This window comes from Gorilla gorilla, chromosome 4 (genome assembly GCF_029281585.2).
Source record: "Gorilla gorilla gorilla isolate KB3781 chromosome 4, NHGRI_mGorGor1-v2.1_pri, whole genome shotgun sequence".
NCBI classification, from domain to species: Eukaryota; Metazoa; Chordata; class Mammalia; order Primates; family Hominidae; genus Gorilla; species Gorilla gorilla.
This window is the reverse complement of record NC_073228.2, coordinates 41,424,146-41,436,570: the sequence shown is the minus strand read 5'-3', so window position 1 is coordinate 41,436,570 and position 12,425 is coordinate 41,424,146. Positions and strand designations below refer to the sequence as shown.

General features: G+C 53.7%; 1 protein-coding gene across 1 annotated transcript in view; it reads left to right on the top strand.

Annotated features, from left to right (window-relative positions):
• The first annotated feature begins 255 nt into the window (after window positions 1-255).
• The window catches only part of ABCC3 (ATP binding cassette subfamily C member 3), a 57,387-nt gene continuing 45,217 nt past the window's right edge, over window positions 256-12,425 (top strand). Inside the window, exon 1 of the mRNA XM_004041372.5 lies at window positions 256-559. Within this exon, the coding sequence (XP_004041420.1) occupies window positions 515-559 (45 nt within the window). The 5' untranslated portion in view covers window positions 256-514. The remainder of the gene's footprint in view (window positions 560-12,425) is intronic.

Sequence of the window (12,425 nt, the reverse complement as noted above, 5' to 3'; positions counted from 1 at the left end):
TGATTGAGCACAGAAGCCCTTCCCATTTTACAGATGAGGAAACTGACCTCCGGAGAGGAACGTGACCTTCTCAAAGATTCCTTTTTTACTAGGAAAGATTGTTAAATCCCTCTCCCTACGTCCCCTACTCAATGACTCATCGGCCCCACGGACTTGTTTGGGGGCGGGAGCGCCTGTGTATCCCAGTTCCCCCTTGGAAATAGACTCTACTCCTGGACTGTTAGCCTCGGTATTTAGAGAGACATCCCCCTGGCATGGCCCAGGGGCCGCTCGCAGGGGCTGTCGCCGTGCCAAGGGCCCCCCCACCTCTGCCCCAAAGTCCCTCCCAGGGAGGCGCTGTCGCAACCCGCGGGACGGGGGCAGGGAGACCGGACCCAGAGGCACTGGGGTAGGGCTCGGCAGGGCGGGTCCGGGCGGAGCGCGGGGTGCGGAGGGCGGAGGCGGCTCCGGCGCCCGCTCTGCCCGCCGCTGGGTCCGACCGCGCTCGCCTTCCTTGCCGCCGCGCCTCGGCCCCATGGACGCCCTGTGCGGTTCCGGGGAGCTCGGCTCCAAGTTCTGGGTAAGGCGCGGGGCTCCGGGGTCACTGCGCGGGGGCCAGGGTCGGCCGGCTTCGCCCGGTCCCCGCCGCCTGCCTTCCCGCGGGGCCGGCAGGTATCCCGGGACGGAGCCCCTGAGACGGCCTGGGCGCCCGGGAGGGGGCGATGGGCTCGGGAGGGAGGTTGGCGGCGCCGCCCGGAGCCGGGTCCCACGTGGTGTCCTGGAGCTGCCCTGCTCTGCCCTTCCCGGCTGCAGCACTGGGGAGCCCGGGAAAGTGAGGAAGAGTGCGCGGCTGGGGCGCAAAGGCACAGTGTGTGGCTGGGTGAGTCGGCTCCATCCCAGCCCCTCCGTCGGGTGCGGAAGGGGCGTTTCGCAATCAGCCGCAGGTTCGTGATGGAGGGTCTTCCCTCAGCATCTGCTTCAGGTTAGGACTTGGTTGCCCACCTGGGCATGGATTGCCCCCAGGGCATCCAGAGCACCTGCTCAACCAGGTGTTTTGGGAGGCCGGCTGTGCAGTGTCCCACCCTTCTTAGGAAGGTTTCCTGCCACCTTCTTTTCTCTAGGTAAGACTGAGGTCTGAGAGCAGGCCATCCCCACCACTCCGGACTCAGAAGGGAGAAGCAGACCCCAGTCTGGAGACAGGTGCAGGGTGTCAGGATTCCTGTAGTCCAACTCCCTTCTCACAGATGGAGAAAGGGAGGCCCAGAGAGAGGAAGGGACTTGCCCAAAGTTACCCAGTTCAATGAAGGCAGAGCTGGGATAGAAAAACAGGCTATAGGCCAGGTGCAGTGGTTCACGCCTGTAATCCCACCCTTTGGGAGGCAGAGGTGGGAGGATCACTTCAGCCCAGGAGTTTTAGATTACTGTGAGCTATGATCGCACCACTGCACTGTGGCCTGGGCGAAAGAGTGAGACCCTGTCTCTAAAAAAATAAATAAATAAGAAAAGAAAATCAAGCCTTTGATAACTCTCACTCCAAATCCCTTTCTAAGACAGGCTGCTCTTCAGCCTGCTGACTCCAGCCTCCAGCACAGTTCAGGTGAGCTAAGTGCATACAGCCTAGGAGCTTTCTTACCAACTTGCAAAACCTACTTGCCTCTATGAGGCAAGTGATCATGTGGTCTCCGTCTTACAGAGGGAGCTCAGATTAAAGGTGCTTCTCTGTGGTCATTAAAGGGGTGTCCAGGGCCTGTGAATCCCAATCTCTAAGTCTTTTCCTATTTTGAGTATTTGTACATATATGCCCTGTGTGTGTGTACGCACACACGCAGGCACGTGGGGTGTTACCCAAGAGTTCGTGCTGTGCACGTGTGTGCACAGGCATATAAGTCTGGAGCTATGCTCTTGGGCTGTGTTTAGAATGGGCTGAAGGCGTTATATGGATTTTTTGAAACTTGGGGCAATGGAGGTAAAAAAAAAACTGTAAAAAGGCATATTTGGGATTCTCTCTTTTTCTGTAGGTGACCCAAAGGTTAATCCGAGATAGTGCAACTTCTCTGCCACTGCCCTTCTTTCCCAGTCCCACAGGAACTTCATGTATTATTCAGCATGGACAGGCCACTTGCCACCAGGGTCCAGAGGTTGTGCCTTTGCCTCATGAGCACACTTCCTTTCACTGCCCTTGGGGCCAGGCTGGTATGACCACGGCAGGTTTGTGGTGCCTGGGATGCCAAACAGAAAATCAAGAGGGTAGTTGTGCCCAAGCTTCAGGCACAAGGGCTCATTGTTCCTGGGTAGCCTCCTGAACCCTGAGAGCTTAGGACTCTACAGAGACAGGTCTCCTGGACCCCAGAGTTGGGAAATTCAGGACTCCCTTTTTGTCCCATGTTCAGACATCCTCTGGCTCTACCTTAACATGGGATTGTGGAATCCAAGAAAGTGGGAGCTTGGGAGTTTGAAGCAGCGAGTCCAACCCCTCAGTGTAGAGCTGGGGAAACTGAGGCCAAGGGAGTGAAGGTCACAGGACAATCAAAGACAGAGTGCTGGGCTGGGAAACAGGACCCCGGGGCTGTGGTTACAGGGTTGCCATTGCCTGGCTGTGAGCCTTTGAGCCTCTGGGCCCTCTGGCCCGCGCACTTCTCCTTGATGCTCGTGAGCTATACGCACCTCCTTTGAGGATGCAGGCTCAGTGGGAGTCAGCTCATCTACATTATGAAGCCCTCGTGAGATCTCTGCTTGGATACCTTAAATGGCAAACTGACCACCCCCCTTCCCACCCCAATCTCTAAACATCTTTCACATTCTCTTCTGGCTCCTGAAAGCTGTTCCAGGCCGCACCTAGTGTGGCTGGTGACTGGGGGAGGAGCGTGGAGAGAGAAAGGAGGCTCCCAGCTCATCCTCTGAGGGAATGACAGGGTTTGTACAGCTGAAAGGAGAGAGAGTCTACACTGGAAGCTGGATCCTCTGCCACAGCCTAGTTACAAAAAAGGCCTGGAGTTCTGGGCTGTTCATTTGTGATGTGCTGTGTTGCATCTCATTTGCATGGCGTATTATTCAGGCACAACTCCCCCTGAACCTTTACCTTAGGGGCCTGTGGGTGACCCACTTTGTGGGAAGTGGTTCAGGGCAGCCCGGAAGTACCTGAACTAGGAGTGAAAATGCAAGGAGGGGGTGGGGTGTTCAGGCCCCTCTGGGCCGCTCATTTAATCTACCAAGATGCTCAGTAGCTCATCCTTATAGCTTCAGTTTCTCCACCAGTGGAATGGGAAATAACCCAACCCCTACCCACCTCACAAGATTTTTCTGATCAAATGAGACAGGGAATGTGGAATGATTTTAAGAACTAAGAAGCTTTCTATGGGTGGCAAGTTCTGACATTCCCCGGAAGAGGGAGGAGAAAGAAAAATGGGGTTAGAAGAAAATGTCAGACTTGGGAAGACCTGCAGGGAAAGAGCTGGCAGGGCTGTCGGGCCAGTGGCTCCCATTTCAGCTGTTTGCTGGGGAGCTGGGGGCTGTTCCTGGCTCAGTCTGAGGGTAGGAGACTGGAGAGGACCATGCCCCTTGGGACATATGTACACACATCTGTGTACTCACACACCACCTGCCAGGTGAATGATTTGTGTGAATCCTTCTCTCTCTCACCTATATCGACTTTGAAGCAGGTTACCAACTTCCCTGAATGTGCCTTGGGAGTTTTTGTGGAAATAAATTCCAAAAGAGTGAACTGTGTAATTAAACCACCTCACTACTCAGGAGGCCAGAGGTGCCTCAGAACAAGGGAGGAGGTGGGGTCCTCTGCCTGCAGGATTCCTCTCTGTTCTGAACCACAGAGGTTGGGAGCACTTGGGTGGTGAAGGGAGTATGTGGAGGAAGGGCCTGGAGCTATTTACCCCCTGCCAGATAAACACCTGTTGGCAGAATTAGCCTTGATCTGACAGCCCCAGGAAGCTTAGAAATCTGAAGATCCTGACCATGAAAGCCATCCAAAGATGGCAAGGACCGCCTGAGAAGTAGTGAGCTCCCTGTCACTGGGGGTATGTAAGGACATGGTTAGTGACTGCTTGGCGGAGATGCTGGAGAGAGGATTCAAGCCAGGAAAGAAGGTGGGGTCCTGAGATTCTGTGACTGGGAAGAGGGAAGATGCGGCCAGTGGGGATTCATTAGTTCCTCCTCTGAGATTTCTGGACTCCTCCTTCCCTGGCTCTCTCCCTGCTCTACATATGGAGTTTGCCTAGAAGCAGCTCTTGGTAGAGGCCTCTGGGTCTCCCCTTGGTTAGGCCCACATGGGAAAGGTGACCTCATTGTTCCCTTAGCTGTTTACCCATCCTAGGGAGGGGCAGATCCCTGGTCCCTTGGAGGCTCAGCTCCCTGTGTCTCCTGCTCTGTTTTAGCTAGCCCCAATTCTGCTATTCACCAGCTGTGTGACTTTGGGCAAATGACTCACCTTCTCTGGGCTCCAGCAGGGCTGAGGTGGGCTCTGGGGCCTGCTTCAGGTCTGGAGTTGCCCAATTTTGGAAGGATGAGCCTTGGGCTTGGGGGCGAAGGCCATGCATGATTAGGGCCCTTCAAAGTTTAGAGCTCCTGGGTATCAGGGTCTCCTCTGCCTTCTTAGTAGGCAGCCACAAAAATGTATGAGTAATGGGCAAGGCTCCTATGCCAATGTATTTTGACTCTCAAATGAAGACAGTGTCCTGCACATCCATGGGGAAGCTGAGTGGGAGGTAGACACTCCTCCGCTTAGCAGACACCCTAGCTCACCCTCCCCTCAGGAACCCAGTCCTCCCTGCAAGGCCAGAGCTCCCGGGGCTCCTTTCCTCCATCTCAGCTGCTGCAAGCAAACCCAGTGCTGGGTGGCTTTGACCTCTGAGCTCTTGGCTTCTGGCTACGGCATTTCATTGCTTGTGGCCTCAAGCTGGCTTCTCCTCAATCCTGCTGTTCCCCCACTTCACCTGGGCCTGGGTCTCTGAGGGCCAGAGAGATATGGGGAAGGAAGTGAGTCAGGGAAGTGGCATTCAGGAGGGAGCTTTGCCAAGCCCGCCTGTAGTCCCCAGACAGGGAAATGGTCTTGAAACACTGGGCAGGCTTCCAGGGAGGAAGGTCTTGGCAGGGACGACCAGCTGAGCCACCCCGGAGTAGGGCCAGAGCACCCGGACTGTATTCAGTCCTCCCCATTGGGGCAGGATCCCTGGGGAGTTGGGGGTGAAATGAGACCTGGTATGCCATTGCTGGGGTGGCTGGGCCCCTCCCCTCCCCGATCTGAAGTTGTTTCTGTTTCTGGTACTGCGGTGCAGTGGTTGGGGCTGGCAGGGGGCAGGGTGGGAGAGTGAATGAGAGCCTAACTCTAGGCTTGGATTTTGGATTTCTCCTTTTTTTTTTTTTTTGTGACGGAGTCTTGCTCTGTCGCCCAGGCTGAAGTGCAGTAGCACAATCTCAACTCACTGCAACCTCCACCTCCCAGGTTCAAGCAATTCTCCTGCCTCAGCCTCCCAAGTAGCTGGGATTACAGGTGCACACCACCATGCCCGGCTAATTTTTGTATTTTTAGTAGAGACGGGGTTTCACCATGATGGCCAGGCTGGTCTCGAATTCCTAACCTCAAATCATCTGCCCACCTCAGCCTCCTAAAGTGCTGGGATTACAGGCGTGAGCCACCGCATTCAGCCAGATTCCTCCTAACTGGATATTCAGGTTTCTAGTCAGGGGCTCCCAGAACCCCAGCTAGGCCACTACCCAGGTGTTAGCCACTCTGCTCCCTCAGCTCTGTGAGAATAATTGCAAAAAGCAGGTGATATGAGAATGGGCTGCATGGCTGAAAGGTGATCTGGGTGCAAGTGCTCTATCCCCAGGGTGGGACGTCATGCCGGAGTCCTACCAGGTGTACAGGAAACACTGTAATCCTGTGGGAAGGAGCTGGGCCCTGGAACAAAACTCTCTGGGTCTAATCCCAGCATCAGCCCTGGGTGTCAGCTGTCATGAGCGTGAAATGATCATCCTGGCCCACAGCAGGAGCTCAGTGAACCAAAGCCCCTTCCAGAAGCACATTGGGCAGTTGAGCCTGTGAGCCATCCCTGCAAGGGGCCAGCAGGCGCAGCACAACCAGTTTTTGTTTGTTTGTTTTTTTTGTTGTGTTGTGTTGTGTTTTTGAGAAGGAGTCTCGCTCTGCCACCCTGGCTGGAGTGCAGTGGCGTGATCTCAGCTCACTGCAACCTCCGTCTCCCAGGTTCAAACAATTATCCTGCCTCAGCCTCCTGAGTAGCTGGGATTACAGGCATGCGCCACCATGCCCAGATAATTTTTTTAAATATTTTTAGTAGAGACAGCGTTTCATAATGTTGGCCAGACTGGTCTCAAACTCCTGACCTCAGGGGACCCACCCTCCTCGGCCTCCCAAAGTGCTGGGATTACAGCACAGCCAGTTTTTGACCCCTGCCCCCAGGCCTTCCAAAGGCTGAGGGAGGGTGAGTGGGGATCAGCACGTGTCCTTGCTCTCTGCACGCCTTCATTGCTGCTGAGTCAATGGTCTTGTCTGTTCATCCCTTCCCTATCTGGGACTTCAGGAGCTGCCCTGCAGTGGTGGCTTCCTTCTCCACTACCACACAGGAATAAGGAAGTAATGACTCTTCTCATGACAGAGCCTGTCAACAGGCCTGGGGCCCCCAGGGCTTGGGAAGTCCCTAGCAAAGCTGGGGCAGAGGGCTCCGGGGTCCTCACCCCCACCTATCGCCTGTATGAGTCTGCAGTGGTTTCAGCTTCAGTGACCATGAAGTCTGCCATGAGGGGGCCTCTGCCACGTGGTCCATTCTGGATGCGGGACCTTACCCCTTATCAGCCCCATCCAGCTGTTTAATCGCGTTATTAAGGAAGCTGTTGTTGCTGTGGAAACTGTGTGGGTGATGGTGGGGGAGGGGGCTGTGGGCTCAGCTCTCACCTCCTAGCAGTGCTCTTCAGAGCGGGAATGAGAGGAGAGCCTTGAGTAGGGATCGTCATCCTGCCCTGCAGGGATTCAGGGAGTGTTACAGGGTCCGGGGAATAACCTTCACTGGCCCTGTCCTCACCTTCACGTTACACATAACTGAGTTGGAGACCCTTCTGGGTGCCAAGAACTGTGGCCTTGGTACCAGGGAGAGAACACTGTGTTCCTGGGCATGAAGCTGCAGAGGCTGGGGCTGGAGTTGGCACCCTCCATTTATCTATTCATTTGTTTATTCATTCTTTTGTTCAATAGATGGTTATTGAGTACCCTCTCTGTGCCAGGCCCTGCTCTAAGCAACAGGAAATACCATCAACTGCAGAATACAGAGCTAAAGAATCTGTCTTCGTGGAGCATGTACTCTAGTGGGAAGAGGCAGTAAAACAAGAATCATAAAGGCCAGGTGCAGTGGCTCATGCCTGTAATCCCAGCACTTTGGGAGGCCAAGGCAGGAGGATCACTTAACCCCAGGAGTTCCAGACCAGCCTGGGCAACAAAGTGAGACCCCATCTCTACAAAACAATTTTAAAAATTGTAAAATAGATGACTCACATATATAGTATTGTAGAAGGTGTTAAGGGCTATGGGGAAGATAGAACAGGCTAAAAGGAATGGGGAGCAGGGACAGGTTGGGGGTTGGGTAGTGAGTTACGGTTTTCATTAGTAAGGTCAAGGTGGACCTCCAGGAGAAGGTGAGATCTATGCAAAAATTCACAGGTGATGAGGGCATGAGGCAAGTGGATATCCAGGGATAGGGCTGCTGCCCCAGGCAGGAGTAGGCCTGGAGGGTTTGAGAACCTGCCTGGCAGCCAGTGGGGCTGGGGCTGCCAGAGAGGAGAGGTGGGGAGATGTGGTCGATTCTGGATCTATCAGGGTGCACCAGGTGAAGTTGCCTTTTTATGGATAATAACAGTTGAAGGTCAAGTGCGGTGGCTCATGCCTGTAATCCCAGCACTTTGGGAGGCCGAAGCAGGAGGATCACTTGAGCCCAGAAGTTCGAGACCAGTCTGGGCAACATAGTGGGACCGCATCTCTACAAAAAAATTAAAAAATTAGCTGGGTGTGGTGGCACATGCCTGTAGTCCCAGCTACTCAGGAGGCTGAGGCAGGAGGATCACTTGAGCCCAAGAGGTCAAGATTACAATGGAAAAAAAAAAAAAAGAACAGTTGAATGTGGCACTGTCATGCCGTTCAACCTGTAATTTGAAGGTAGAGTGGACAGGGTTTGCTGAGAGACCGGATGTGGGATGTGAGAGAAAGAGAAGAATCAGGGGCAACTCCAAGGACTCTGGTCTGGGAAGAGAGACAGGAGGAAGGAACTGCCATCCCCGGGCCAGGCAGGCTAGAGAGGCAGGGACGGCCAAGAGCTCAGTTCTGGACGTGTTTTGTACGACGTGTCCCATAGATGATGTCCTAGCTCAGGGTCTGGAGTGAACCAAATAGGGAGTTAGGGGTGAGGGCCTGTGTGGGCGGGTGCCCCCTGCCTCCTAGGGAGGGCTCTGCCCAGCTGGGACATGCTTATCTCAAGGAAAGGAGCCCAGGCTGAATGCCCTTGAGGGTCAAAGCAGCCACCCAGTTCTCACAGCCCCAAAGTCCCCTGGTTGTTGCCACAGAGCAGGTGTCTGCGAAACCAAAACACGGGCCTGACAGCTGGAGGCTCCATCACCCGCTTCCCTGAGTGTTGTCCCGTTGCCATCGAGGTGCTTTGCTGTTCATTTTCCCCGACCTTCTCCCCGCTGTGGGGAGGTGACCAGATGCTGTCATCACTCCCATTACTCACAGGTGGAGACTGAGGTTCAAGGGCACGAAGGGGCTCACCAACAGTTACATGGCTCAAAATGGCAGAAGCCATCCTGGATTCTCCGCATCGGGGTTGGGTTCTTCCTGTGGCCACTCCCCACCCGCCTTACAGAGCCATGCCACCGGCCTGCAAGTGCACACAGCGATTCCCACCATGTCCCCACGCCTGGGCTCCTGTCCTCAACATGCACACTCCCTTGTGAGTCAATGGCCCCGTGTGGCATCACAAAGCCTGGGTGCCTGTCCCGGCCACACATTGCTGGGTGTCCTTGAACCTGTTGCCAAAGTGGGTGTAGTTTCTCTTTTGTACACTGGGCCTAACAGTGCCCCTCCTATACACCTCTGGAAGTTGTTCTGAGACAACATCCAGATAACAACTAGGTAAGTGCAGTAATAAAATGCCGGAGAAACATTAGGGGCCTTTATTTTCCTCACTTAACTGGCTGCCAGGGAAAAGCAAGGAAAGGTCAGAGGCTGGGGTGCCCCAGAGAGGCCCCATGTAGGTGAGGCTCTGGCTGGGCCCAGAGAAATGGGATGTACACTCCAGGCCCAGAGACCTGAAGATCTGGGTTCAGGGCAGCTTTGGGACAGGCTATCTGGATGGCAACTAACTGGAGTACCTGACCAGGCCTAGAGGTGTGTCCTGTGACCCAGTGTCCAGGCCTGGGCCAGCATGTCAGAGACTCAGCAAGAGTATGTGGGTCCTTGGCTCACATTGAGCAACTACTGAATACTGAATAGGACTCTATAATACAAGATGTACATGGTACAACTTCTGCCCACCCGGGCCTTCAATGAAATGCCCCCAGGCAGCATGTCCCTGACTGCATGCTCCACAGAGCAGGGATAGGCCTGCCCAACGTACCACTGTATCTGCAGAACCCAGCCCACTGCCTGACTCACCAAGGCCCTCACCAAACATTGTCAAGGGCAAGAGTGACGCTCCAGGGAAGGGGATCTCTCTAGGAGGAAGGGTGCTCAAGATGAAGAAGGTGGGTTTTCAGCCAGGCCTGCCACCCCTCCCTGGAGTGGTTAGGTTAGGATTTTGACAAGTGGTAAAAAGAGGGACTAGGTTGAGCAAGGGGGTAGGAGCAAGAATCTCAGAGCAGATTTAAGATGAAGTGAGTTGGCTGTGGGGGAAGGGAGCAATGGGAAAGGAGGTGGGAGGAGATGCCATGCGGGGGGGTCTTGAGGACCAGGTTGGGTGCTAGGATGTGGCTTCATGAGCAGCAGGAGTCACTGCAGGTTTGTGGGCATGAGGCAAGAGGCACAAAGCTGTATTTTGGGAAGAGCCATCTCGCAGGTGGGCAGGCGCACTGGAGGGCAGAGGGCTGCCCCAGATGGGATTAAGAAGGGAAGGCAGGCCGGGCGCAGTGGCTCACGCCTGTAATCCCAGCACTTTGGGAGGCTGAGGCGGGCAGATCACAAGGTCAGGAGTTCGAGACCAGCCTGACCAACACGGTGAAACCTCGTCTCTACTAAAAATACAAAAATTAGCTGGGTGTGGTGATGCACACCTGTAATCCCAGCTACTCAGGAGGCTGAGGCAGGAGAATCATTTGAACCCGGGAGGTGGAGGTTGCAGTGAGCCGAGATCGCACCACTGCACTGCAGCCTGGGTGACAGAGCGAGACTCCGTCTCAAAAAAAAAAAAAAAAAAAAAAAGGAAGAAGGGAAGGCAGCTTGGGGAGGTTGGGGAAAGGAAGCAGGGAGTGCAGATCACTCCCCTTCCATGAGTTGTTTTCTTAAGATGCTAGAACTTGGCCAGGCATGGTGGCTCACCCCTGTAATCCCAGCACTTTGGGAGGCTGAGGCTGGCAGATCACTTGAGGTCAGGAGTTCCAGACCAGCCTGGCCAACATGGTGAAACCCCATCTCTACTAATAATACAAAATTTAGCTGGGTGTGGTGGCGTGCACCTGTGGTCCTAGCTACTTGGGAGGCTGAGACAGGAGAATCACTTGAACCCTGGAGGCACAGGTTGCAGAGAGCTGAGATCGTGCCACTGCACTCCAGCCGAGGTGACAGAGTGAGACTCCGTCTCAAAACCAAAACAAAACAAAAACCAAGGCCAGGTGCAGTGGCTCATGCCTGTAATCCCAGCACTTTGGGAGGCCGAGGTGGGCAGATCACAAGGTCAGGAGATCGAGACCATCCTCGCTAACACGGTGAAACCCTGTCTCTACTAAAAATACAAAAAATTAGACGGGTGTGGTGGCAGCCGCCTGTAGTCTCAGCCAATCAGGAGGCTGAGGCAGGAGAATGGCGTGAACCCGGGAGGCGGAGCTTGCAGTGAGCCGAGATCGCGCCACTGCACTCCAGCCTGGGCGACAGAGCGAGACTCTGTCTGAAAAACAAACAAACAAACAAACAAAAACCAAAAATTAGCCTGGCGTAGTGGCATGTGCCTGTAATTCCAGCTACCCAGGAGGCTGAGGTGGGAGAATCGCTTGAACCCTGGAGGCAGAGGTTGCAGTGAGCCAAGGTCGCACCACTGCACTCCAGCCTGGGTGACGGAGCGAGACTTGGCCTTAAAAAAAAAAAAAAAAAAGAAATTAACCAGCCGTGGTGGTGCACGCCCGTAATCCCAGCTACTCAGAAGGCTGAAGCACGAGAATCACTTGAACACGGGAGGCAGAGGTTGCAGTAAGCCGAGATTGTGCCACTGCCCTCCAGCCTGGGCGACAGAGCAAGATTCCATCAAAAAAAAAGATGGGAGAACTCAGAACTCAAGCATATAGATTATTCAACAGTTCACATAGCCAGGTAGTTCAAGGCCAGCTGTGGGCTTTGAATGCCGTAGTAAAATGTTTGAACTTTGCCTTCTAGGCAGTAGGGAGCTACTGAAAGTTTAAAGGGATGGTATACTATTATTCTTTCTTTCATTCATTCATTCAATAAACGTGTATGTGTGTGTGTGTGTGTGTGTGTGTGTTTTAAGAGTCCAGGTCTTGCTCTGTTGCTCAGGCTAGACTGGAGTGGCATAATCATGGCTCAACTGCAGCAACAAACTCCTGGGCTCAAGAGATCCTCCCGCCTTAGCCTCCATGTAACTGGGACTACAGGTGCCTGTCACCAGACCAGGCTAATATTTTACATTTTTGTAGAGACAGGGTCTTGCTATGTTGCCCAGGCTGGTCTCAAACTCCTGGCTTCAAGTGATGCTACTGCCTTGGCCTCTCAAAGCACTGGGCAATGTCCCTGGTCTTCAATAAATATTTGATTTATTTAAGCAAATCTTTTTTCTGAGCACCTACTATGTGCTAGGCACCATTCTAGGTACTTAGGATACATAGATAAATAAAATAAAGGTTCTTCCCTTCAAAGAGCTTACATGTCAGCAAGTAAAGGAAAAGATGAGAGAAAATATAATAAATCAGTAAATTATATATCATGTCAAAAGGTGATAGGTGCTATAGAGAAAAGAAAAAGTGGAGAAGGGTGGGAGAATTGGGAATACAGGGGTGGGACACAGGTGGCAGTATTAAACAGGATGGTCAGGGTAGGCTTCATCAAGAAAGAAAGACTTCAGGATGTCTAGGGGAGGAGTGTTCCAGGAAGAGAGAAGAGTAAGTGCAAAGGCCCTGAGACAGGAGCAGCAAGTGCATTTAGAAACAGCAAGGAGGCCAGTGGCTGGAGTGAAGCAGGAAAGGCAGGGAGAGGGTCATGGGTTGGGGGA